This window comes from Ambystoma mexicanum, chromosome 6p, assembly GCF_040938575.1.
Source record: "Ambystoma mexicanum isolate Mex_15411 chromosome 6p, UKY_AmexF1_1, whole genome shotgun sequence".
In the NCBI taxonomy this organism is placed as follows: Eukaryota; Metazoa; Chordata; class Amphibia; order Caudata; family Ambystomatidae; genus Ambystoma; species Ambystoma mexicanum.
This window is the reverse complement of record NC_090935.1, coordinates 894,586,150-894,612,162: the sequence shown is the minus strand read 5'-3', so window position 1 is coordinate 894,612,162 and position 26,013 is coordinate 894,586,150. Positions and strand designations below refer to the sequence as shown.

General features: G+C 46.7%; 1 protein-coding gene across 2 annotated transcripts in view; it reads right to left on the bottom strand.

Moving 5' to 3' along the window:
• Window positions 1-26,013, bottom strand: part of PGGT1B (protein geranylgeranyltransferase type I subunit beta) — a 605,666-nt gene that overhangs the window by 538,680 nt on the left and 40,973 nt on the right. The window contains exon 2 of one of the 2 annotated variants that reach the window (XM_069625517.1): window positions 2,490-2,608. The exons of the other annotated variant lie outside the window; for it this stretch is intronic. Within the exon in view, the coding sequence (XP_069481618.1) occupies window positions 2,490-2,608 (119 nt within the window). The remainder of the gene's footprint in view (window positions 1-2,489; window positions 2,609-26,013) is intronic. 2 annotated transcript variants of the gene reach the window in all.

Here is a 26,013-nt window from a genome sequence, read left to right as displayed (position 1 = left end):
AACCACACAGGACTGCATACTGTAAAAATATATAACCTGCAAATGTATGTATCACCCGTGCTTACATTGTATAAATGTAAAAAACGTGTAAATGTATATCCAACCTGTGCTCTCCCCTGTAACTAAGCGCTCCTCAAGTAACAGCACCATGATGACCAAGAGCTGTTTATGCGCTATACAAATGTAAAAAATAAATAAAAAACGGTTTGTCGGGGCACCTGTGGGAAGGTAGGACATGTGTTGTTGGCGGCGTGTTTCGGTGGCTTCCTGGTGGCAAATGTCTGACAAATGTATTTTTTCTCTTAAATTTTGGACTTTGCCGGGCCTTGTTGGTAATAGATTCTAGGGCGATTCGTGCAAGTCAGACCTCTTGGGATTCCCACGGGTGTCTTTTCAGAAATGCATGGGGTTCCCGGTTTACCTTGGTGGCTCCGATACCCCAAGCCCAAATCTGGGGGTTGTCCACAAAGCCAAATCCAGTCTTATCCAGGGCATTTGATGTACCAGTGGTTTAGCCTTCTCCCTTTCCGGCCAGCTAGGTGCACCCACACGTGAGGTACCGTTTTCATTGGGACACCTGTGGGAATGTAGTAAGGTAGGACATTTGTTGTTTAATCTTGGTTTTGATAATGTTTTCATACATTTGCTACTGCACTTTGTTACACAACCCTTTCATTTCCCAATGTAACCTACATTTAGTCGCTGCTTTAGGCACTGTACGCTTTTGTAACCTGCACAAGTCACCTATCCTTCACAAGGTCTGCCTGTGCCCTTTCAGAAAATGTATGCTTGCCATTCCTCACCACATTTGTTTTCCTTATTGTCACATGCTAAGTAAGTCTGTTTAGGCCACCAGCATACAAATCCTGTGTGCCATGGCTCAGTTTTTGGTTTGTGGCAGTGCTTGTTTTGTGAAACATTAAGAAAAATTGTGATTTCTTAACTAGAAGAGTCGGGGGAACGTAGCAGTGCATTGCTTTTCTCAATATTCAAATAAGCCATTACCTTACAGGTCCAAACATGTCCAGCAGATACCTTTTATTGCTGTAATTTATTTTAACATGTTTTTATTGGCATTTATATAAGAACAACCAAGTATTTCAATTTTCCATATCCGATTCTCTTCATGTACTTGCATCAATGTGTTGAACAAAAACAGTTAACAACAAACTAACAACTTCCTACACGTGTTTTACTGTGCATCAGTATTAGCAGTTCGAGCGAGTGCGTCATGGTCTGGGGCTCAGTTTCACCTTCCCACCTTGGGGTTTCAGGATGTTCGTTGTTTGGTTGGGGCGATGTCCCCCAGTCAAAAGACCTTTTATTTCTCTAATATTTCCAATTTATTCCCAAACTATGGGAATTTGACCTACATATTTGTGCCTGACCAGCGCAAATGACACTTTACTAAACTTGGAATTTTGTCTACTTTTCAGAAATGTATGCCTTTCTGTCTTCCCATTCAACTTTTCTACGCTCCTTTTCCATTCCGTCCACGCATGTCCTATTGGAAAACAGGGATTTTTTTTTTTTAGAAATTGCCCACCTCACAAATCTGATGGGAACCTTAAAAAAAAATGTTTTTTTTGTTTCCACTGAACCGGTTCTTAAATGCCTAGACAATGGCGAATTCAGAACAGCAAAACATTTGTTCCTAGCTCTTACAAGGGAAAACTACAGGCTTCTTCGTACATCATTTTATTGGCATTTTCTGGATTTTTTTTTTATTTATTTATTTTTTTAAACACACACATTTGCTCTCTCATCCCCATACAGCAAACTAGGATACCTTTGTGGTGTTATGACCGCCTACATGTGGGAAGAAAAGGAGCCACATCTGGCCAAGATATCTCATGTAACAAAAAAGTTACAAGGGATTGAATGGGGGCATACCAAAATCTCCAAAAAAGGGCAGAGCACTGGGAGGGAACAGACTACACATGTTCCAACAGACCTGTAAGGTTGGCCACCGCTTGCAGAAGGACTACTGGCAAATGAAAGAAACATAAGGATTGGAGGTAGATCGTTTAGCCTTAGACTATGGAATATTAAACTATTACAATTGCATTTTGGGAAATCCATAACTTTCTCGGCTTTGAAAGGACACTGAAAACATACTTCTCGTTTACATTTTGGACTTCTAACACTCTTCCGTGTTGGTACCAGTGCAAAAGGAGATGTATTCACCAGGTAAACTCAACTTGTAACATTTCTGTTGCCCAAGTGCAAACACCTAAAAGGTTTGTGGCATTTCAAGTTGGGGATCCCTCTATATTAATGAAAGCTGGTTTATATTTGAAATTAACCAGTTTCAGTGCTTGGCCACATGTTTTCATATGCCAATAGAAGCCATAGAAAATGAACAAAATTAATTCTACTCAAACAATGCGTTCTGACACCTTTGAGTTAATCAAAAAGATGATAAAAATAGAGAATATTGAAACATTCGAGAGAGAACAGTTAAAGCAATAGTTACTAGTCACACTTACGGTCTTCTGTGGGAAGGACTTGTAGAGAATAAATCCACTCAATAATCTCAGCACTGTTCACCACACTCAGAGCGTCCAACATGTCCAGGGCAGAGATGGCAAAAAACGCAATGGTCAACCTAGCAAAATAATTCAGTTTTAAACAGTCAAAATGAAGCAACGAAGTTTGATATTTACTTGGTCAAACAGAGAATGCATAATATAAATATATTACATTATTACGAAGGAAAGGCCGCTTTAGAAGCAACGACAATGAGTTTGAGAGCAATGGCCTACATTGGCAGCCATTGCTGAAAGTAGATTTATTTTTAAAAAAAACCTCTACACGTTTAACGCAGACCTAGATAGACATGGCTGCATGTAAAAACAAGTCTTAATTGGTGACTGCGCAGGGGCCTCTGCGTGTGGATCTTGCAAAACCCACTTCGACCACTTTCAGTGGCAAGCAGCGTTTTTATAGTACTCACCCTTGCTAGCAAGCACCCCCTGAAATGTTGGTTTACCCTACAGCACTTGGGATTTCTGCCTTTTAGGTGACATCAGTGCGCCATGCAAATCCATATTATTTGCATATGTATGTGGGTGTGTATATTGGGCATGGTCACTGTGCGCCGTGCCGGTAAAGGCGTGTTATGCGATTGGTAGCGTTTTGGCGTTTTACATTTCTCCTTTTCTGTGCTGGTTCGTTTTTGCTGTGGATTGCATGAAGGGAGAAAACGCTGCGGCGGACCTACGCTGGTGCCTCGTTTTCATCAGGTGTATGTATGGAGCCTCAGTTAGATCCTAACCATGCAGAGGAGCCTTCGGGGACACGGGAGCTCAATTTGAGGATTTAACCAAACTCTGTGCTGTTCAGTCTCTTTCCTCTACTTGGTCTTCTACCTTAACAAAAAGGTCAGATGATGTGGGTAGGTTAAAAAAAATATAATAATGTTTTAATTTTTGTAAAGGAACGATAAAGTTTGGATAGTATCTCCAGATTGTGAGAAGTTTTGGCCATCTGAAGAGTCTGGATTGGAAGAATCGTTTGTGGAAGCACCGATTAAGATGCCTGGGGCAGTACTCATGAAGTGCAAAGTTCGAAAAAGGTGGTGTGCACGTGCCCGAGCATAAAAAGTAAAGTTTTGATTAAAGGTAAGGATTCAGATTATATAGGTAGTGCTTATCTAAGCACAAGGTAGCCTTTCCCTCCTCCTCGGGGAGCGAGGCAGATGAGGAGTCCGATTTCTCAGGCCTGGTTTTGCTCTCAGAGGGGTAAACCTGGTGTACTTATGACCAAATACGCATGTGCGTTTGATGGATTCTGTATACAAAAACAATTTACTAACTAAAAATTAACTGAGTCCATATCCGGTACAGGTGAGGGACATGCTTCCACAGTTCCACTTCTATAGAAGCATCTGAGGCTCACCAGAGGGTAATGGATTCAGTGGAGTAATTTTACTGAAAATGTTGTGGGACAGGGAGACACGACATCTAAATAAAATCGGCCCCTGCCAAACAAGTGGGACAAAATAGTGTGTCAAAAAAGTTAGGGGGCAGGGGGGGCACAAACACCCTTGTCCTCACCCCCCTAAAATGACACCCATGACTGGATTCCCTGCACGTCCCTTTGTTCTTTCAGTGGTGTCTCATCCATGTCCCGGTAGTGCCCCAGACCTAGCTTGAATTTATCAACTTCGTTAATTTTCATAACGTACATTAAAAATTAACTAATAAAAAAGAAAGCAGTACATGTTCATGCATCACTGTGAATCTGTTATTGCATCAATAAACCTAGGTAATTATTCCGGGACACCCTGGATCACATGCCACACGGATAAAGTGCTCCGATTCTCTTCCAGTAGTACCCATTTCAGTCTAGATGTCCCTGCCCACTCAGCGTGCTGCAGGAGGTAGAGTTTATAAGGCCCCAAATGTCTTTAGGCCTACTCATCAGTGCCAACATATTAGAAAATTCAGTTTCACAATAAACATTTAGCAATTTCTTTTAGCCATCCCTTGACTCTATTGGCAGGCCCTTTCATCCACGTACGTGCCACATCTTTTCGCCAATACATCAAGCCCAAATATTTCTTATTCATAGACGCAGGGCTTTAGGTAGGGTAAGAAATCGAGGGGGTGCTCATTTGGGGCATGGCTTGCGGGGTCGGCGTGGCCTAAAAAGTACACAAACCATAGTAAGGTATGCAAACAAATATATAAATGGCATGTAAGCATTTATATATTTGTATGCGTGCCTTACTATGGTTTATGTACTTCAAGATGGCTTGAAAAGTACACCAAACATACTAAGGTACACACACAAACATTTATATATTTGTGTGCATACCTTATGGTTTGTGCACTTTTCAAGCCACCTTTTTTAAACATTTCTATGCCAGCACATAACTGCTTTCTTGCACTTTTCCAGCTTCCTCCCAAAAACTCACCCTCCCTTCTTCTTTTCAGAGCCGCCAGAGCACCACTCCAGTGGTGATAGTGCGCAGTACAAATGTCCTTTAACATTAACAAAAGATGGCTTAAGTACACAATTCAATCCATCTTTTATAAAGCTTTGATGACAGACAAAATCTGAGGCGTCTGTCGGCAAAGCTTTATAAAAGATGGATTGAATTGTGCACTTATCAAGCCATCTTTTATAAACATAGAAATGTACATGAACGCCCAGTTTTATTTTTTCAATTTTTTTTTTTTTAAAAATGGAGCTTTCTTGGGGTAGAATATGCCCGATGCACAAATTTAAAATGTTTCAATTTCAATCTATAATGTAGTAACAAAGATTATCAACCTCTTATGCATTTCGATTGTTCCGAAACTGGTATTCCACATTTCCTCTCCCAACACTCACACACGCTTCTCGAACTGCACCTCCCAACTTACTCCTACACATTACAGACACAAACATCCCTTCCCCGAGTTCTCACTTCCGTTAATGAGTTAACTCAGTAGGTAACTGCCCAGAGAGTCAAGAATGCTTGAAGTCACTGTTTTTTTTGGACAATTCCCAAGTGCACCACTGACGGGCACGTATGCAGACCGGTAAACCTCAGACTGCCATTCCAAACATATCCAGTGCATATGCTTTCAGATGCAGGGGATTCGACAGTGATCGTGGATCCGAACACTTAATGGAATGCATCGATTAAATGCCAAGAAAACACAGGGCTGACATCATAGTGACACCATGAAGTAGCAGCGTTAGTCATCAAGCACACTCGCAGCCCTGCACAGCATTACACAAACACACACTAGTATACACGAAGAACATGCTTACACATTTCTGCAGATAGAGGACAGCTATATATACGTACTGGCAATGCTTTCGTTATTTTTCTCATTAACCAAATGCAGTAACTCTGAAATGCAAGGCAACAAGATATCCTGAGCAAGCTTGCAGATGCTTATGGAAATTAACTCTTATGGGACTGGTATATATGGAGTGTGGTAGGACCTAGTACAACTAACTGCTAGGAAACACAGCAAAGCATGAACATGTAGAAATCACATAATAAGTCTAAGGAAAATTACAGAAGGCCTCAAGCTACAGGACACCAGACAAGGGAAGCAGGCTCAGGCTGCACAATGTGAAGACCAAGCTCACAGTCAAGGTCAGAGATAAACTAAGCGCAGTCCAATCTCCAAATGACAAGGGCCCAGCTGCAGAAAAACAGAATAAATCCTCATAAATGCAGACCCAAAGAGCTACATTTTGTGGTCCATAACCACCCGATGTAGCCAAACTAGACAATGGGCATACTCATGGTGGGAAGAAGAGCCGTTCTCAGCAACCCAGACGAGAAGATGTTGCAACAGGGAGCACACTCTCCTAGGAAAAGGTGGAGCTACTACCAGATATAATTGGGACACAGTCATTTCACATCACCTTGAAGAGGTGCACAGGGGGCTGAGAACCAAACTGGGTCCCAGGCCTGGGGAGACCAGATCTAACCAATCAAGTGACAGAAATCCAGGGGTGGATGGCAGAGGGCAAGGGCCAATGGTACGTCTACAACCGTGCAACAATGTAATAGATCGTTTTTTGGGAACAGGGCAGGTCAGTCACCTGACATGCGAGGGCCAGTAGAATAACCTCTATACTGGCTAGCCATAGGTGATACCACTCCAAGCACCCAATCAGTAGGGGGGCCCAGGTGATGACGCCATTGGAGGTCAAAACTGTGGAGCATGTCTTGGAGAATGGAGAAGTACTGGAGAATTATGCTGGTCTTGTATGATCCCCGTTGGTTTTCTGTAATAAACGACAGTTTGACTTGCCCTTGGCTGAGTCCTCTGTTATTCTGTGGAGAGGGTTGTTGGGCCCTCAGAAGCACAATCCCCAGACTTCTGGCATACCAGGTTTCTCACCAACAGGTTTAAGGCATAGACGATAACGCATGGATATGATCTATTCAAGAGCAACCACCACGCTCCCTCAAATGCTGTATTGTCAAAAACATCCTTGCCGGGAATAAATCTCCAAAGAACGTAACTCTAATTTCTCCACATGATTTTAAGAAACCCATCAGCGGTCAGTGGCATACTGAGTACATCTTGGATTGGTAAGCAGCAAATGCAACCTTTTAGTTCCAAATTTCTGTGCTAATCCGACCCATGCCATATGTGTACTTGCTCACTTGTTGATTTCTTTGCCACCCGCAAGCACTTTGGCAATAATAACTGCTGACAGTAGCGGCGGGGCCGCAATTGCTCTTTCCACACTGACATGTGGGCGAACAGCACCCTCAGCATACCAGTAGGAGAGATAGTGTGCTTGTGCCATTAGGTAATACCTGAACATTATCAGGGGCTCCAAGGACTAACCTCCAGCGGGACTGTTAGAATCTCACATTTCACCTGGGCTACATTTCAGCTCAATATTCATTGAGTGCACATTCTTTTATATGTGGAAAAGGCACCTTTGACAATGGACGTTCATAAAAAGATTTTTAAAATGTGGGCAAGATCATCATTTTTGGCAAGGAAACTCTACCCACCAGGGATGGCAGCAGCTAGGTCCATCGTTCCATTTTTTCATCTGCATCAACATAATTTAACTTAATCAGGGAGTCCCATCTCTCACAACTCCAATCCCCAAGTATCTTATATGGTCCTGCTGCCATTTGAGATGGGATGATCCTATCCACAGGTTCGTACTAGGTGTTAGAGGAAATAGTTCGGACTTGGTCCAGTTTATTCGCAACCATGGGTATTTACCAAATTCAGTAGTATCTTGCTTTATTGATTCAAGGGTTTTCCTCTGGTGCCATATTTGTTTTTGTACAAATAGCAGCATATCATCCAAATATGGCAAAACTATCAACTTGTGGGAATACAACTTGAGACTCCTGCTGGAGTGATCCGACCTAATCCTTTTCACTAGGGTCTCAATTGCGATTGCAAAAAGGGGAATCCTTTCCTAGTTCCTCTTTCCATGGTAAATCGAGGAGATATTCTACCACTGGTACATACTCTAGCAATTGAGGGGGAGGGGCGAATAACAAATTCATCTGAATGACACAAATCTGGTTCCCAGTCCTGTTCTATTCCAGACATTAAACAGGGCGACTCAAACAAAATCCTTTGTGGCATCCAACAACTGCTACTGCAGGAAGCTCAGGCGCAAGCTGGTCTAAGTTGGCGTAGGGAAACTCACTCCTTCGTGGCTGCCTGGGGATGGTCTCTCCCCTGCCTGGGCTTCCACTCATCGGAGCAGGTACAGTTAATCCGCACCATCCAGAGTTCTAGTTCTCAGGCAGCAGAGTTCTCAGTTTTCACGCCATCAATTTGTTGAAATCTCGTAGCTGCAGAGGTTCCCACATTCGCTTCCGTGACCCGCAGCCTTTCTGCTTCATGGCCTTCCTCTGCGACTCCACGCATTGTCCTTGGCCCTTGCCACTCATCTGCAGAACTCTACTATGTACTTTAAGAGCAGCTCAACGTGGGTGTGGGGAATAGAACAGTAAGTTCCCTACCAGATTAGGGTTGAAAATAAGGATAGTACCTGGCACTCTTCCAGAGCTTAAACTTTGGTTGCCATCTTGCATCATGCTCACTAGCACCCCAGACCTACCTTTCAGAGGTTCATGTATATCCCCCAAATTAGATCCACAATTGGAAACATTTTTTGGATAAGGCGGAGGCACTTCCAAATTCTTCTAAGCTGGGGCGCCAATGCGGTGTCAAGACAAAAGTACTGGACATTCCGGGACACTACGAAAAGATATTTAATTTGGCAGAGGCGGCCATGGATAACAGAGGTGGAGCCTATTCCTCTAAGAGCAATTTGTTTCTTGGGCAATGCCGATGAGGTCAACTCTGCCAAGAGCAGAAGGGGTTCTTCTGGTCCTAAAGTCCATGTTGGTAGGTAACCCTCCAGGGAGCTGAGTGTTGAAGAGGCACTTACGTATTTGGGGAAAGATCTTCCAGGACAGCTCTAAATATATGGGTCTTTACACTTCCCTAAATAAAGCCCAGGCCTCCCTCAAGAGAGTATTTGGGGGGGGGATCATGTTTTTTGGACAGGCCAGAAAAGAAAGTGGTTCTTAGCCCGGCAGTACATTTGAGGACTACCAACTCAGGTGCGCCCTTTCCAGCAGCGGCAAGATAACTTTCAGTCCTCTACAGGTTTCCCTCAGTGTGGAAAGAGGATTGGGATCCAGAACCAGGAACAACAAGGGTTTCTGGAGACAGAGCTATCAGAAAGGTAAGACCCCCAACTCCTTCAGAAGTCTTTTTAGGGAAAAATAAGGGGCATGCTGGCTGGGGTGCAATTTCACGACTAGGTTGGACCTCGAAAATGCATTATCTGACCCATACCTATTTATGGCCCCAATCAGAATGATCTGCAGTTTCATTGGGACAGCAGGAAGAGGGTGCTTGTCGCTCTCCCCTTCCTTCTATTATCTGAAACCAGTAGTGACAGACATCCAGGCATGGAGGAATTAGACTAATTTATCTAGAAGACACTCTTAATATCCCAACCCACAGCAGCAAGTCACCTACAGATCACTAATTCTCTCCTACAGAATGTGGGTGGGTCATAAATTGGTAGAAGCCCCAAGTGGAACCTTGGCAGATATATTTCCTGGGTTTCTAAATGGACGCTTAAGTCTCTCTCCAACATGATCAGTCAGTTCCATCAGAAAGCAGTTAAAAATAGTTCTAGCGGCCTGGGTAATCTCAGATCTCTAGCTCGAATTGTGGGGTTACTGTCTACATCGATTCAGGTACTTTTTCTAGGCCACCTTCATTATTTGGACCCCTTAGAGCAGTGGTCTTCAAACTTTTTTGGCCGGGGTCCCCGTGAGCAAAATTTGGGCAGGTCGGGACCCCCCAGAAATGCCAAATGGACAGTATGTATTGCGTGCCGTCACCTGCTCCCATCACAGTCGCTGGGCTCCCTCATCGCACTCCTACCCAGTCCCTAGTCTCTCACCACCCCATCACACATCCTGGTCTCTCCCCACTCTGCTCCCACCCCATGGTTCCTGCCCATTGTGCTCCCACCATAGTCCCTTGGTTCCCCCCATCCCGTTCCCAACACAGTCTGAGGGCAAGTGGCGGCTGGTGATTTTTTTAAGTGGAGGGGCATAACTATTTCCCCCAAAAATGACATAGCGACCGAGCATAGTGAGGGAGCCCGAACCAATAAAGGGGAGTTCGGGGGGTGGGGGGTTTCCCCCCTGTGAATTTTTGTTAAATAATGGGTTAAAATGTTGCATTGTAGAGCATTCTTTTAACAAAAAAATTGGTAAATAGCCAAACAGTTTGCAATTGGTGCTGGGGGGCCCAGGGAGCAGGCATGACATTTTTTACTGGACTGTCCCCTGGGCCCCACTGGGCCTAACACAATCAACATGATTATGTGTGTATGCAAGGCGCTGCACATTCATACAGGAATCACTATCATTCACACAAGCATCCATTAGCATACACTCACTCATAACATAAGCATACACGCATCCATACACATGTTTAAATAAAAACAATTAACATAAACGTACCTTCTGCATTGGCCTATGTGTGGGTGCTGAAACGCCCTGCTCCAGGCAGCTCTGTCTGTATGTGCGAGGAGGCGCAGGAGCTCCCCCTCGGACATACAGACATGTAGTGCCCCAGCCAGCATTTCCAATGAGCTGTGCAATGCTGTTGAAGCAAAATGCCCCAGCAAGCATGTGCGGCTGGGGAACTAAACTGAACTGTCAAAGGGAAACAGTTTTTCCCCTTTAACAGTTCAGCCAGCCCAGGAGCACTCCATCAGCTGGAAAAAGCAGCTGAGGGAGTGCTCAATGTTTCACTGGGCTGGCTCCTTAGCTCCTCCAGAATGGGTGAGGGGCCACTGGGTGGGCATCCCCTCGCCATTATGGATGAGCCGCCAGGCTCGGACTGGCCTATAGGGCAATGCCTGTACCAAAAATGTAAAATGCTAGTGTGGGCTAGTCAAAATGGGCCACCAATATGGCCAATGTGGACATTTGATGAGTTACTTAACTATGCAGTTAGTAATTTTGACCATTGTTGCTGAATATATCACAAATTACTTACATTTTAACACAAAGCACCCCCTTGGGTACTATTGAAACAGTGGGCCTCATTACAACTCTGGCGGCAGCTGTGCCGGTAAAACCGGCACAGCTGCCGCCAGAGTTGCATCCGGGTCCGCCACCCGCGAATGGGCAATTACCGGGTCATGCTGAGTTAGGCAGACCTGATAATTGCCCTTTCACGGGTGCCGGTACCGGTAGATGCCCATTCCCATCTGAGCCTCACAGGGCTCAATGGGAATGGGGAGCTCGGATGCACCGGCACCGTTAATAATGGTGCCGGTGCATCCGACGAGCTGTGCTCACGGGTGTCGCACGGCCTGCCAGGTCAGACCTGGTGGGCTGTCAGGCACCCGCAAGCACAACTCCTACTATGGCGGTACGGTAGCAACGGTGCCGGTAGCTTACCAGCACCGTTGTTACCGTACCGCCATAGTTGTAATGAGGCCCAGTCTGTGACTAAAGGAATGAATATCCATTTACAACTGCGGTCCACTTTTTCATTGTTGCCCGAGACAGTTGCATTCTTCAGCCCGACCATGTGAGCCACCCCTGCCCATTTCTTCCAATCTAAAAAAAACAAACATTTTTTTAATTATTTTTTTTAATATTTCATGCTGAGCTCTCAGGGCCCCCCAGGGATGCACCCGCGGATCCCTGGGGGGGGGGGGGTCACGACCCACAGTTTGAATACCGCTGCCTTAGAGGCTGAATGCTCTAAACATCAGGAAAGGTCCCAGTCACGCAGAGGGTAGAAGTCTTTCTCTGGAAGCTAGGACAAATTCTAATGGTGGATAGACCACATGCAAGCTTGGAAAAGGAAGGCAATTTTTGTTACGGCTCAAGAGATCATTAAAGAATCAGAAGCCAGTCTCCTGGTTTGGGGTTTGGGGTGTGGGGCGAGTGGATAATGCAGCTTCCTATGAATAGGGGCAAGACGAACTCCCCCAGGAGATGAAAATTCGCAAACTGTCTAGAATTAATGGCTGGCTCATTTGCTTTCAAACATCTGGCCAAATGGTGGGCGGCTGGTGCAGGGAAAAGGTGAATGCTAATGGATAGGGCAGTGCTAGGGGTCCCGCTGGACGAGATTGTGTGGCTACACAGATCAGACCGACCATGTACAAAAGTGCGACCACTAAATTATTTGGGACAAGGCAGCCACATGCTTACACATCACCACCTTCCCATGCCCATTCACGCCACCATTTCATAACCCCCAATTCACCCAGGGCAGGAGAGGGGATCCTTTCCCAGTTGGAGGTTATCGGGATGTTCAAAACTAAGGGACATGTATCAAGAAGCAGAAATTAAATCCTTTATTCAGTGTCAGAAGGAGTTGGGGTTAAAGGAGGGGGACAGGTTAAAATATTTCCAACTTCGCCATTGGCTTATGGCCCCACCTAATAGAGAAGCAGCTACTAGGTCTCCTAAACCGTTCAAAAGATTCCTGGTTACGGATACATGCAGCAGACACTAAATTACTGCTGGACGCAGAGTCTACCGCAGAACTCAACTACAAGATTAGATGGGAAAACAACATAGTCAAATCGATTCCTGAATAAGAATTATAAATATCTCTGGGAAGATATCCCCAAACTAACATGTGCCATACAAATTAGGGAGTTCTGGTATAAGCCAATGACTCAGTGGCATTACACGCCGGAACATCTCCATCAAATTACTTTCTCAGCCTCCCAGAATTGTTGGAGAATGTGGGGAGATTGGGGACTAAATGCACATATGGTGGAGCTGTCTGAAACTGGGGGTGTTCTGGAAGACTATTAATATGCATCTTCAATCGATATTTGGAAATTATCAGAGGCCACGAAGAAAGCCTTTTATGCAGTAGCGATCAGGACATTAGATCAGGGCCAAAACACAACAGGAAAGCCTATGCCATTTTAAGTTTAGCAGCGCTTCTGGTCATCGCACAAAAGTGGAAATCTACAAACCCACCACAGAAACAAGACTGGATGGTCAGTTTGGAACTTTGTCTCTTTGGAATGGATTTATATGCACTACAAGGAGACCAGACGAGGTTCACGAGGGAATGGAAGACGGTGCTGGAATTAATTACCTATAGTGGTTGCGGAGTGTGTTCTGAAAGGCATGTGGGTGGGGGAGTGGAGGGGTCAGTCCATGATATAGCGTTATGTTTGATTGGTTTAAGTTGGTGCTGGAACTGTGCAAAACGCCTTTTAAAAAAAAAGAAAACTTCTGGCCAAAGACAGGGTCAAGAGCTGCATACTGTTGAGAATGAACAATACATCAGCAATCCAGTAGGTCAACAGATGGAAGTCCCAGCTCACGCATGCTGGCGGAAATAGCAAATAATTTTTGCCATTTATGCCTAGACACGCATACCTTCCAGGGATGCACAATACAGTAGCCGAATGGACATCCAGACATCTGCAGGACTCCAGCAACTGGAGGCTCCATCCTGCAGGGTTGCAAATGATCTCTGGCCTTCAGAGCCCCTAGAAGTGGACCTCTTTGCATTTCATCTCCATGCCAAGCTCCAACAGTTGCACAGAAGCAGCTGTTCTCATATTTGAACATAATTGGTCAAAATACAAGAGAGTTTATGTTTTTCCGCCATCTGTGAAGATTCCAAGATTGATTCGGCAGGCAAGGATGCAGAAGGCTTCTATAGTAAACAGTCACTCTTCAATTAGGATTTGGCCCTGTTGGACATGTCCATAGACCACCTTCTGCTAGAGACCGGGTTTCCCCCCAGTGTTCTGTTGGACGTGAAAGAGGGGGGGGAAGCGGGGACTAACGAGTTTGGTCTCCAGGTATCTGTCCAGATGTTGGTTTGGATACTTTCAGGGGTTCCGAGGATCTCCAGGGCCTTTCAGCTACAGATTGTTTCTATTGTGAGGAAGTCCTGGGTCCGCTGAACTTCCAACTGTTATTGAACATCTTAGGGAGCTTGTGTTTGATGGTGTGCAAGGCAATGCTTGGATCCCTCTATGGTGGCTCCAGTAGAAGTGGTACATTTCCTTTGTAATGTATTTAAGCAAAGCAAACCTGTTCCCCCATTAATATGTGCAGATCAGCCATTTTGGCTGGACAGGTTTCGTATGAAGGTGTACCTACAGGAAATCATATGTTTCCTAAAAGGTGCCAAGTTGCTCAAGTCCGCAGGCCCCAAATACGGTGGGACATGAATTTAGCTTTCAATCTTTTCTCATGTTGGCCCCTTAAGTTTTTCTTTAAAACGATTATCTGCCAAACTCACTAAACTGCTTAGTCTCATTTATTTCTGAAGCATTTTTGACATTAGAGCTTTAGACATTAATATATAGTTCTCATTTTGGTGTGGGTTTTAAGTTTACCAGATACAGCAAATGTGTTCTGCTACCATTAGTTATCCTGCTTCTCTGGAACAAGAAAAACTGTGTGTTGCCAAATGTTTCGAACAGTCCAAATGGGCTACAGCAGATCTCCGGAGGGACAACCCATCAATGCAGATTGCTTTCAAAAATCCTTTTGCCCCAGTATTCTCTTACCCTGGCTCGATGGGTCATATCTCTAGCTGGCATTGAGACATGTCTTTTTTTTAATGTTGTATTGTGTATTGGTTATAAATCTACAAACCTTTAGCACATATCAATACAATCTCAACATGATTAAACCGAGATAAGATAAGGTTCCAATAGATCAATGATAAAATAAAATTATAATTACCAAGCACACTACATACATTGCTAAAATTTCCAAAGTAGGTTCATAACAGATTAAAACTAGTGTGGATTATAAAGTTAAGCCTGTATTAAAGGTAGAAAACAGTACCAAGATAGTACGATAGAATGCATACAGTATCAATTAGTCTCCAATAGATTTCTCAGGGTGAAACAATTGGGTTAAGGGCAACTTTCCAAATGTGATGGGCAGCTGCAGATTTTGGCCCAATTTCGGCCCCAAAGATTCAGCTCCAGAACTGCTCAGTTTCAATAAAATGAATGTTGGGCACATTGCTGGAGTAAATCTTCAGATAGTATGGCATCATTATAGGGCAAGTGGTGAGGAGGTGGAGTGCGGTTTCAATGGTCGCATTACTGGGGCGTCAGGTTCTTTCCTCTCGCGGTAAGTTTAACCATCTGCCAGTATGGTCATGTGCCGGTAATATATTGACACACAAATATATAATAAATCGACAAATATGAAAAGAGCATAGTTTGGTTAAGTAGGATCTAGGGGAGTTACATTTGAAAACCCGAGTACTATATAGAGCATAATGTTTTTATTTAGCTAGAGAATCAATGTTCGACGTAATATCAAAGTCTCTAGTTTTATTCTTTAAAATTATCATATCCTCTAGCTCGATATCAATATTCATAGTGACTAAATGCAGTGGAGCGTTATTCAAACAAAAAGGTTTTGGTGTACTCTTGGGAATATTGGGTTGCCAATAGGCCAGTTAATGTATTTGACGCAGGGGGAGAAGTAAATATTTTGAGAGGCTACACCCTTGGAAGCCATAGGGAGTGAATGGAAGGGACTTCCAGTTCGCACTGGAGAGCCTCAGCTGGCACGGAAGGGGTACTGCTATAATCAAAAGCAAAAGTTTAGCTTCAAACTTTGACCAGAGGGGCGTAGTTGTGCGGCGAGCAAATGAAGACGGGAGCCTCCATCGCTCCGCTGTGGCTGCTAACATCCTTAAGAATAAATCCTATTCCCCGCTGGAATTACGAGGAGATCTTCGCCGGTACAGATAGCTCAAAACGGAGGAAGGAAACCCCTGGTCGACTGCTAGGTCTGCAGGTGGCAGGAGGTTATGCAGTGGCAGGCTGCAGTCTGCCAGAACCGGTGGCGTCAAGTGCCCGGTGGTTTCTTTGTGAAGCCGCGGGCGAGCTTGACCTCAGGACGCCGCCGGCGAACCCCCCCTGTATCTCCCCTCCCCATCAGGACGCCGCCGGCGAGCCTCCCCCCAGTAAAAACAAGTCGGCTTGCACACCAGGGCTCTCCTGCCCAAATACCATCGCAGGGCGGGAGGACTGTGCCTGAGGTGGCGGCTGCCGGATACGTAAAGACGCCAAGGGCTCTGGAGCTGACCCCCTCCGGCAACAGGCACATGCAGGAGATAGGCAGGAACGCCTGGAACAGAAGACCGGGGCAGAGGGGCGACTTGACCCAGCCGGATAACAGGGAGCAGGCCACTGCGGTGACAGTGGCCTGGACAACTGAGGCGGGTTCTGGGAACGGGACAATACCCTGTGTGTGCGCCGAGGGGCAGGCTGGTCTCGGGTGCACCCGCTGTGGGTCAGCTTGGACTCACTTGCCAGGAAGACATCAAGGCAAATAGGGACCAGGCCCGCAACAGCGATCTGGGTGCCGTAAAACGACAGAGGAGCAACAATAAATATCCATTACCGGGCAGACTGCCTGGCTGGGAGCACGACGCAGCAGTAATACCCAGACCAGCCGCACGATCACACACACACATGTGGAGGGAAGGCAGCATAGATGTTTGCTTCTGCCGCTGAGTGAGTGCCTTGCTTCCAGTCATCACCCGGGGGGCATAGTGATCAGCGGGTGGGCTAGACACCAGAGCCAGTGCTTGGACCCCCGCACCCTGCTGACTGGAGGACAGTGAGAGGCAGGACCCGCCACACGTACTCCATAATAGGGAGATCAGGCATTCTTAAAAAATCTGTGGCGTAAGGAGCAGGACCAGGACGCATGGACCCTTGCTGAGGTGGGGCATAGTTGAGTGGTGGGGGAGGTCTGGGGCCTGTGCGATGGCAGGACCTGGGGCACAGTGGTGATGGCACTTTTCTGTATCCTGGGGCTCCCATCGGCAGCTCACAACTAATACCAGAGATTACCAAACACGTGGGGCGAGTGCCAATATACCAGTCCCAGTGGAGGACATCATAAGAGGTGTGCTCTCCGTGCGGGGTGCAGTCAAGAGTGTTGCTGCAGAGTCATTACTGAAGCTGTGGCTGGCACCCGCGGGTCTCCCAGCCATGGAACCACTGTGCACAGGGACAACAAAACACTAGAAGGAATTGGCGCAAAAAAAAAAAACAAACAAAAAAAAAATCGATGGTGTGGCAGAGGGACTGCCCCAGGGATCAACTATGCAAAAATACATGGTCAAAGACAAAGCTAAAAAAGCATACATATATCCCTATGACCCATATCCCAGGGATGGCGGGCACAGAGGGGAGACGCAAGACCCCGAGATCTGCCCTTTGCAACATCATGGGTGCCATAGGGGAATCTAGATCCTCCGTTGAGGAGAAGATCAAAAGGCCCCTCATCGGTGTCCTTTGTGCAGCAAGACCTATGGTACCAGGCCACGAGGGTCGGGGAAGCAGAACAGGGCATCTCGGACTCCGAGGATGCGATTAGGCAGATGGGGAAGCAATTAGCAGCAGTCACCTAGATGCTCACGCACCTGGTAAACAGAGTGGAGGACAATGAAGGAAGGGCACGCCGTAATGCCTCCTTGGGGTACCGGAAAAGGAAGACGGCCCTAGCATGGACCTTTTCTTGGAACAATGGCTGGTTGAATGGTTTGCACCAAAGAAGCTCTTGAAATTATTTTTTGGTAGAAAGGGCGCACAGAAGCCCAACGGGTTGCCCCAACCCAGGTGCGCCTCCTCCAATTGCACAGCTCTTGAACTTCCAAGACTGGGATATGCTGCTACAAATTGGCACGAGCCACTGGCCCCATCACATACAATGGCTACCAAATCATATTTTTTCCGGATTACACCAGCGAGGTTCAGAAAGCACACCAATCGGTTGACTTGTTAGGCATCAAGTATGTCCTTTTTTTCCCCAGCGCAACTCAAGGTATACCAAGATGGGACAGTGCACCTCTTGAACAATCCAAGGAAAGCGTGGACATGGCTAGAAACTTGTTCAGTCGTCAAGTGGGCTGCCACAGCAAGAGTCTGATCGGGGCAGGTCCCCAGTCCTGTTTGAATCTCAGACCATATAGACGTGTCTATGCCTGCAGTGATGGCGCTTGAGACAGCGGTCAAGGGATAACCTCACAGCTGGCATGGCGCCGGCTCACATTTGGGTGAGATCACTATGGGGTAACTGGTCATAGGCGGCCGCAGATCAGGGACTGAGGCTTGCATAGGCTGCTTCAGCAGACACCCCGCAGATGGTGGACTTTGTTTCTCCGCACCCGGTTTCTCCGCACCCATTTGGTGCAATGTTAGGGCGACGGGCAGGTGCTTCATGTTGGGGGGAGGAAGTGATTGAGTGGGAGGTTTTTGGGGTGGGTGGTTTGTTAAAGTTGTTTCCAGTTGGCAGCCGTGCTTGGGGGAGGTCTGTGTGGTGGGAAAGGGATAGGACTGGTGGTCTGACAAAATAGAGAGGGGGTGGGACCTCTGGCCGAGCCGGCCCCAACCATATACTTGCTGGGATAACGGATCATGGGGGGTGGTTTCTCTGCTTGTGTGGAATGTGAACGGGTTGGGTTCCAACATCCAAATGCACCTGGTGCTTCAGTTTCTCAACAGGTATGCACCAGACATTTTGCTATTGACTGAAACGCACCTTGTCGGCCCAGATTGCAAGATTTTCAAGAGAACTAATAACACAATGGCTTTTCATGCAGGCCTCGAGGGGGGCCACGAGGTACACCCAACTGAAAGAGGTCCGGGCAGACTCTAGGGGCAGATATGTTCTGGCGAAAGGGGAGCTGTGGGGGAGCCATCTGAGGTATTGTGGCTGTCCATGCCCCTCCCCCCTTACGCTCGAACTATTGAAAGACCGCCAAGCCCCGATACGCCAAGACCAGGCAGACACGTGGGTACTAGGAGGAGAGGAGCGGGGGTGAAATCAACGAGCATGGATTTGGGGGTCGGATCAAATGCATATAGGTAGCAGAAATCCAACCCTCATCACTAAGTTACGATCCTTCGCTACAGCTGTGGGTCTGGTGGACGCATGGAGAATGCTACAGAAGTCTGAAGCAGGGTACTCATTCTTCTCTAAAGCGCATGGCTCCATGTCACGTATCGACTAGTTCTTCATTGCGCAGGGTATCACGCATAGGCTCCTATCAACAACGTTTCTGGCCAGAGGTGTTTCGGAACACTCCCCACTCCTTGTGATGCTCAAAAGTGGGTGGGCAAAGCCTACAGCATTTTGGCGCCTGAACGTGCATTACTAAGGGGTCCCAGATGTAATTAAATGGTTGTCCAGTAAAACGATGGAATAGGTCACCATGAATCAGGGGTCGGTCGATAGCCCAGTCACACTTTGGGAGAGCTACAAAGCGGTACTCAGAGGGAGACAATATCACTGGTTGCGGACAAACGGGGACAGCACGCCAAAGAAGTGGAGGAGGCAGAAGCACCAGCGGTTAGGGCAGAGGAGGAATTCCTTTCTTTGGGTATGCAGGCTTTGCAAGAAGCCCTAGTCATGGCACAGGAGGCCCTATGGAACGTGGCCCTAGACAACGCTAGGTAGGCCTACTGGGCAGCAAGGAGCCAAATTCATGATGCTGGGGATAAAGCAGGGAAAATACTAGCATGGTTGGAACGGGGGTACAAAGGGAAGGGTCACTTCTGGGCTCTACACGATGCTAAGGGTGGTAGGACTATGGAGGATGCAGAGATTTTGCGGGTGCTTTCGAGAAAGCACTGTATTTCCCCAGTGAGATTGTGCCTCACTGGGCGGAATAACCATTTTAGATTCATAGGCACTCCCCTGTCTTACAGGACAGGGGACATTGGGGCTAGAGGAAGAGGTGGCTGCAGCGCTTGCGCAATTACAGTCTGGTAAGACTCTGGGCCCCAACTGCTTCCCGGTAGAGATCTGGAAACTGCTTGGGGTCCTGGTTACTGGGCCCATGCACAGCCTATTTATGCAGTTTAAATTGAATGGGTATCTCCCCCCAGACCAGAGGAAAGCCTGTATAGTGGTCCTGCTGAAACCCAGGAAACCACCTGAACAGTGTGCCTCCTATAGGCTGATGTCATTGATTAATGGGGAGGCCAAGGTCCAAGCGTGGGTCCTGAATAACCGTCTACTCGGGGTAATAGACATGTTAATACACCCAGACCAATGTGGGATCATGTCCTCCAGATCCACACGCATGAACCTCCGCAGAGTACAATTTGCCATCAGCCAAGCCTCGATAATACCAGAGCCGTCGGCACTCCTGACTGTAGAGTTTGAGAAGGCGTTCGACTCCATCAGTTGGGCGTCTCTCTGGGAGATTATGGGTACCATGGGGTTTGTGAGAATTTTCTAAAATGGGTTAGCTTGCTCTATACCTCCTCTGAAGCAGCGGTCTTGGTCAACGGGGTATCTTCTAGGTATTTCACCCTGGAGCACGGGACGAGGCAGGGCTACCCCCCCCCTACTGCTCACTCTGGCCATAGAGCCGCTTGGAATTAAACTTTGGACAGTCCCAGACTGGGCGGGACCCCAAAGGGTAGGAGGGAGGGATTCGGGGTGGGGGGCTTTCGGGGGTCGCACGGGACCACATCTCGCTTTATGCGGACGACCTCCTAATCTACATGAGCAACCCTGATGTTTCCTGCCAAGTCGTGACTAGAATACTAGGAGTTCAGTGTGTTTAAACTAAACTGGCTGAATACCATGCTCTTCCCACTGCAGGAGGGAGACAGGGCTACCACCCTGTGACTGTCTCAGTCTCAGGATTTAAGTATCTGGGCATTCATGTGAGCCAGAGCCCATCAGATTTTCTTCGGCTTAATCTCAATCCAGTAGTGGATAGATTCTGCTCAGATACAGGGGGGGGGGGGGGTAGTTCCTAAGTGATCACCCATAGAAGCCAATATTTTCCTTGATTGCATTGTCAACAAGGTCACCATGACACTATCAGGTGCCCAGGAGCTCCCGACTCAAGGTTAGGTGGGAGAGTGATGTTGGACCACTGGACCCGGAAGAATGGGTCGAGGCGCTTATGTTCTCACGGGAGGTCGTAATTGCCACCAGGCTCCGCCTGATCCAATACAAAATACTACATTGTGCATATTATTCACGAACAGCACTGGCCCACTGGGGTGCAACTGACCAAGACACCTGTCTGCGATGTGGTGTGGGGGCACTATCTTTCATAGATTATGGGAGTGCAGGCAAATCCAAGTCTTCTGCAGGGGGAATGGGGGAGTGTTTTAGCAGTTTAACCACATTACTGGGCTCTCCGGTCCCCTGAAGCATTCAAACACGAAAGAGTGTTCTTGTCCATCACATTAGAAAATTAGGACCGATGGTTCCCCCCACCCCCAACCCCATTGCTGCACTTTAATTTTGTGAATGTACTACTGAAACTGTTCTGCTAAGACTACCACTGGTTTGTTATGCTTTATTTTTAAAACAAAGTTACATTAAAAAAAGAAAAAAAAAAGTCTACTACACTGGCATGGTGGCAGATCAGTTATGCTTACCGTGAAATACATTTAACAAGATCAAAATCTGTTAAGGAACACAGCCCCACACACTGGTAAGTGCAATCATACACTATTTATTAAACACAAGCAAGAAGTAAAAAAATGAACACTACTGGCAAGTATAATTACTATAAAACATATAGACACACACACACATGCAACCACTTTAGAATACAACACAGTTAATCATAGGAATATACACTGTAAATTTCTAAAGTGGCGGGGACAGAATTATTAAGAGAAATGTTCTCAAAATGTCTAGTATATCCCAACACATTAGAACAATGCTTAGTGGTCCATCCCTACCCTTTCCAGAATTCAGCCTGTTACAGGCAGGTGATCTTATTCATCCAGTCTCTTTCAAAGTCACTGTAGAAAGGTTCCAGTTAGTCCTCAACCTACGGAGGGTGTAGACTACAAGTCCCCTGCCATTAGATGACCAAAGAGAAACCTCCTGACCCAGGCTCCACTGCCTTTGGCCCGCTTGGTAGGTGCTTGGAACGTGAGGCCTTGCACGAAATGCAAGGCAATACAGTAAAGGGTTAATACAGACATACAATCCACCTTGAGCCCCGGATTCCAGCTTCACCACCACAGACATCACAGGACATGAAATCAGTTGTGACAACAACAATAACTCTAGTTGAAGGCTTACAGGCTGAAGTCTATGGTTAGGCCAGGCCTTTGCAGAGACCACATGGACAAGGTGAAGCACAGGAACCCCCATCGGAAGCAGCATATGGATTTGAGGTTGTAGAGGCTCGGGACAAGGTCGAAAGGCCCTCAGGAGCAACACTGTCAGATTTCAGGTTCCAGCAGGTGCTTCCTGGTAGAGAGAGGCACAGTCCAAGCAGAGCATGCCAGCAAAGATTACAGTGATGAGGCAGGAAGGGAGCGGTGCATAGATGCAATCCATTTGGAAACAGGAGCAGGTCAAATGCAGGCCTGGCAGTGTTTAGGACCCTGGAAACGAGATGGATGCACAGCATAGCTTCAAACTGGTTTGTCCAAACAGCACAAGAGGAGGAAGGCACTCAGATCCATCCAGTCGATGGGAAGGTGGAGGTCCGAAATGCAGTGGTTGGCTTGACCAATGCTGATGGCAGCAAAGGTCCTGCGGCAGGTCTCTGGTGGTCTATCAGCTCCAGATGTTTTGATCTTGTGGTTGACAATCTTGAAGGGCTCCAGGTCGTCTTGGTTTCAGGCTGTCAAACCCACCTGTGAAAGGAACCTGCAAAACTCAGAGGTAGAGGCAGTCCAATCAGGGATAGCCTACAACTTCACGTTCTACCCAGAATAGGACATACCAGGGCTGAAATGTGGATTGGAACCCGACAATACTGTTTCTGCCACTAATACATGCACTTTCACAGCTTTTGAGCTCTGGACTTGCAGTCAGTGCTTTGTGTATGTCCGTAAGGAGGGGAGGAAAGAAGCAAAGACTACGGCTAAAGAACAGAGCTGTACCACGAGGAACCACTATTTTCAGTATATGGTGCACAAAATTGGATTATTGCCGTAAACGGTAAAGGTGAGCAACTGGTCGTTGGGAAAAACATACAACTAGTCTGCTCTGTACACATGGCAAACATATCTGGAATGGTACATAAATAAATATAAAAAGGGGCACAAATTGTCTTTAGCACTCCACATAGGGTGGCTTGTGCTACACTGTAAAAATAAAGGTTCAAAACAAAGACCTATTCCCTGCACGTGTAGCCCTAGGGACTGACCAGCACACCACAACCACAATGAGAGTAGGAGAGCGAGACAAGAGGGCCTCACGAACCCCGCAAAAAATCTGCAAGGATCCAGACAAAAAGCAAATATGCTGAGGGGACTCATTGTACGAAAAGGGGGGACGTTGCAAAACGAAAAAAAAAAAAAATCCTAACAGGTCCTCATAAAAAATTGACCCCAATCTTGATGATTTGGTGACATCCGAAGCAGATCGTCTGCTGAGGGGGCTAACCTTTGAGGTACCCTTAGAAAAATGGGCAAGGTTTGTTGGCATGTAAACTGCACAGGGGATAAAGTGCAATCCCCAGGAAAGGCATTGTCCTACTCTTTGGACAGATCTTAGACAGGCCGAAAACGTGGATGCTTTCTTCCTAACCAGAGGTTGCAGTTGCAGGGGGCACAGCTGGAAGAAAGCAGCAAAACAGCCAGCTCAGCCATGAAGTGGTTGTTCTAGCGCAGCACCAAAGCCACCAATGGTGGGGAGCGGGGTGTTTTAGCAGGACAGCTTTCTTCATGTACACTTGGGGCAAGTGATGTCTAGTTTAGGCAGACAGTGAGAGTTTCACCTGGAATCATTGACAAGGTGGTTTCGCAACTAGCTCAAAACATGCCCCATCGTACACGCATGTTTGTGAGCAATCACTTCCTGGTAATAAGCATACATATGCTCAGAGATACTCCTTCTCAAGGATTGGCTCATCTGTCTAGATCTCAAATAAATGCATTCAGTGATACCCGCCCCCCCCCCCCACACACCACCAAATTTCCATCCACACCAGCACTTCATTTAGTTTCAGCGAGAAAGTCGGTATTGGGAATTCAGGCTCTCATAAGCACCCTGGTCATGTAAGAAACGTATGATACCAGTAGCAGCCACCTTCAGAGAAAAGGGAATTCAGCTAATTATACTAAACAACATGTATCAGATGTCTATGGATGATCACACGCTTCATCAGCAAGGACAGGAGAACTGGACTTCTGCAGAGCCTGGGGTTTCTCAAAATGGGAGAAGGCAAACCTTATCCCCTCACAAGTGAAGGAATTCCTACGCTGCTCAATAGACACAATGGAAACGAAACCACCCTAAAGCTTCCTTCAGAAAACATATGGACTATCGGGAAATAAGTCTGTGTGGGGAAAGATGACGTGCTCGCGCATTGAGAGAGCGATTGGCAAGCTGTCCTCAATTCAGGCCATTTTTTCACGCCACTTGCATTACAGGGCTCTACAGGGATTGGAGACCATGCACCCGCATTGCAACCTTCCCTATGCTCACCCATCATCCCTGTGTGAGGCAGGGAGTACAATTTCACTGGTGAAGCCACTGGAACAGCAGGGCAATCTTTGGTTCAGCCCCCAATCTAATAATAGAATCTGACACAAACAGAAAAGGATGGTGAGCTAGGTGTGGACGGATGACCACAACTACCAGAATCCATGACGGTGGACAAGCAAAAGAACAGCACACAGCAGCCTCAAGAATGGGGCTTCTTCCTGGAGATGCCAGTTCGGGTGTACTGATACAAAGAACTGCTATGCATGGCTGCACAGCCATATAGAACAAGTGAATGTGTGGAAAGCTGCAATCCACTCTATAATGGAGCAATGCTCACCTGTGACAGCGCTGTGGAGTGGTTCCTCAGCAGAGACAAATAGACTTTGGAAACCCTCACATGAACCTTTACCATGGCAGCCCACCACTGACTGAAGTCTGCGAACCCGGCACGTGAGAAAGAGGCAGGGTTTAAACTCCCATATTTATTTTGCGGATTGTAAAACCTCCTGGGAGGGGACGGCAGTGTGAAGTCATCATGAAGCAAGACAGACAACAGATTCAGAATTCAAAATGAAACACTTTATTAACTTAAATGTCAGGATGGAAAAAGGTCTAACGTGCCCTAAGCTAAGGTGGGATTTCCCTGCCTAAATGAAACTAAGGAAAGTCGGAGTCCAAGAGTTCAATTTAAGAATCTGTGTCCAAAACCTATACTTGCCCTCACAACTAATCTATACAATGTGCAGGGACGTCAGCAACCAAAAGAAGCGACCAACAAAGTTCTAAGCTTCTTCCAGCATGCAGCTTCCTTTCCTTTCTGTTCCCCAGTTTAAAACAGTACCAACAAAAAGTCTCAAAATGACCCAAGTTCAGGATGATACAGTTTTTTTGAAAATCAATTTTATTGTCATTTTTTCAAGACATAGCCAACATTATCAGAATACAATAACTGGCTCATGTAAATTACTCCCAACCCCTACCCACAACGTGCATTACAATAATCACCACTTATATCACTGTCAATCTCCAGGGTCTTTGGGCCACTTCGCCCTTGTCGGAAGCGTGTAGACGGGGTTGCTCCATCTCAGTTCCCCCACAGAGTTGAGATATTCGGACCTTCATGGTATTTTCCTGCAACAATAGCTTTTCAAAGGGTGGTGAGCTCCCTACCCAAGTTGTTCTCCCCATCTCGGTCTCATCAACACTCCTTTCAACTGCAGATACCAGAATACCACCCCCCACCCAGATACCCAGACATTCCTCCAGACAGGCCAGAGGCCAGTGACATGAGTTAGCAACCTTCCCAGAGCTGCCCCGCCCTCGACAATCCTGCCTCATACCACGACTGAAACTGTAAAGGGGTCTGTAGTGGAATTTCTCAATGGCAGTGCCCAGATACAGCCAAGGGTTTAGGGGGGGTTGGTATCTCCCTCTGCGGGACCCACATCCACTCTCCCAGCGTAACCGACTGCAGGACTGATCTGTCTATGTGTACCCACAGTTTCTTTGAGCAAGGGTCTAGATGTTCCACCATTATCCTCAGTTGAGCAGCCCACGCCATAAGG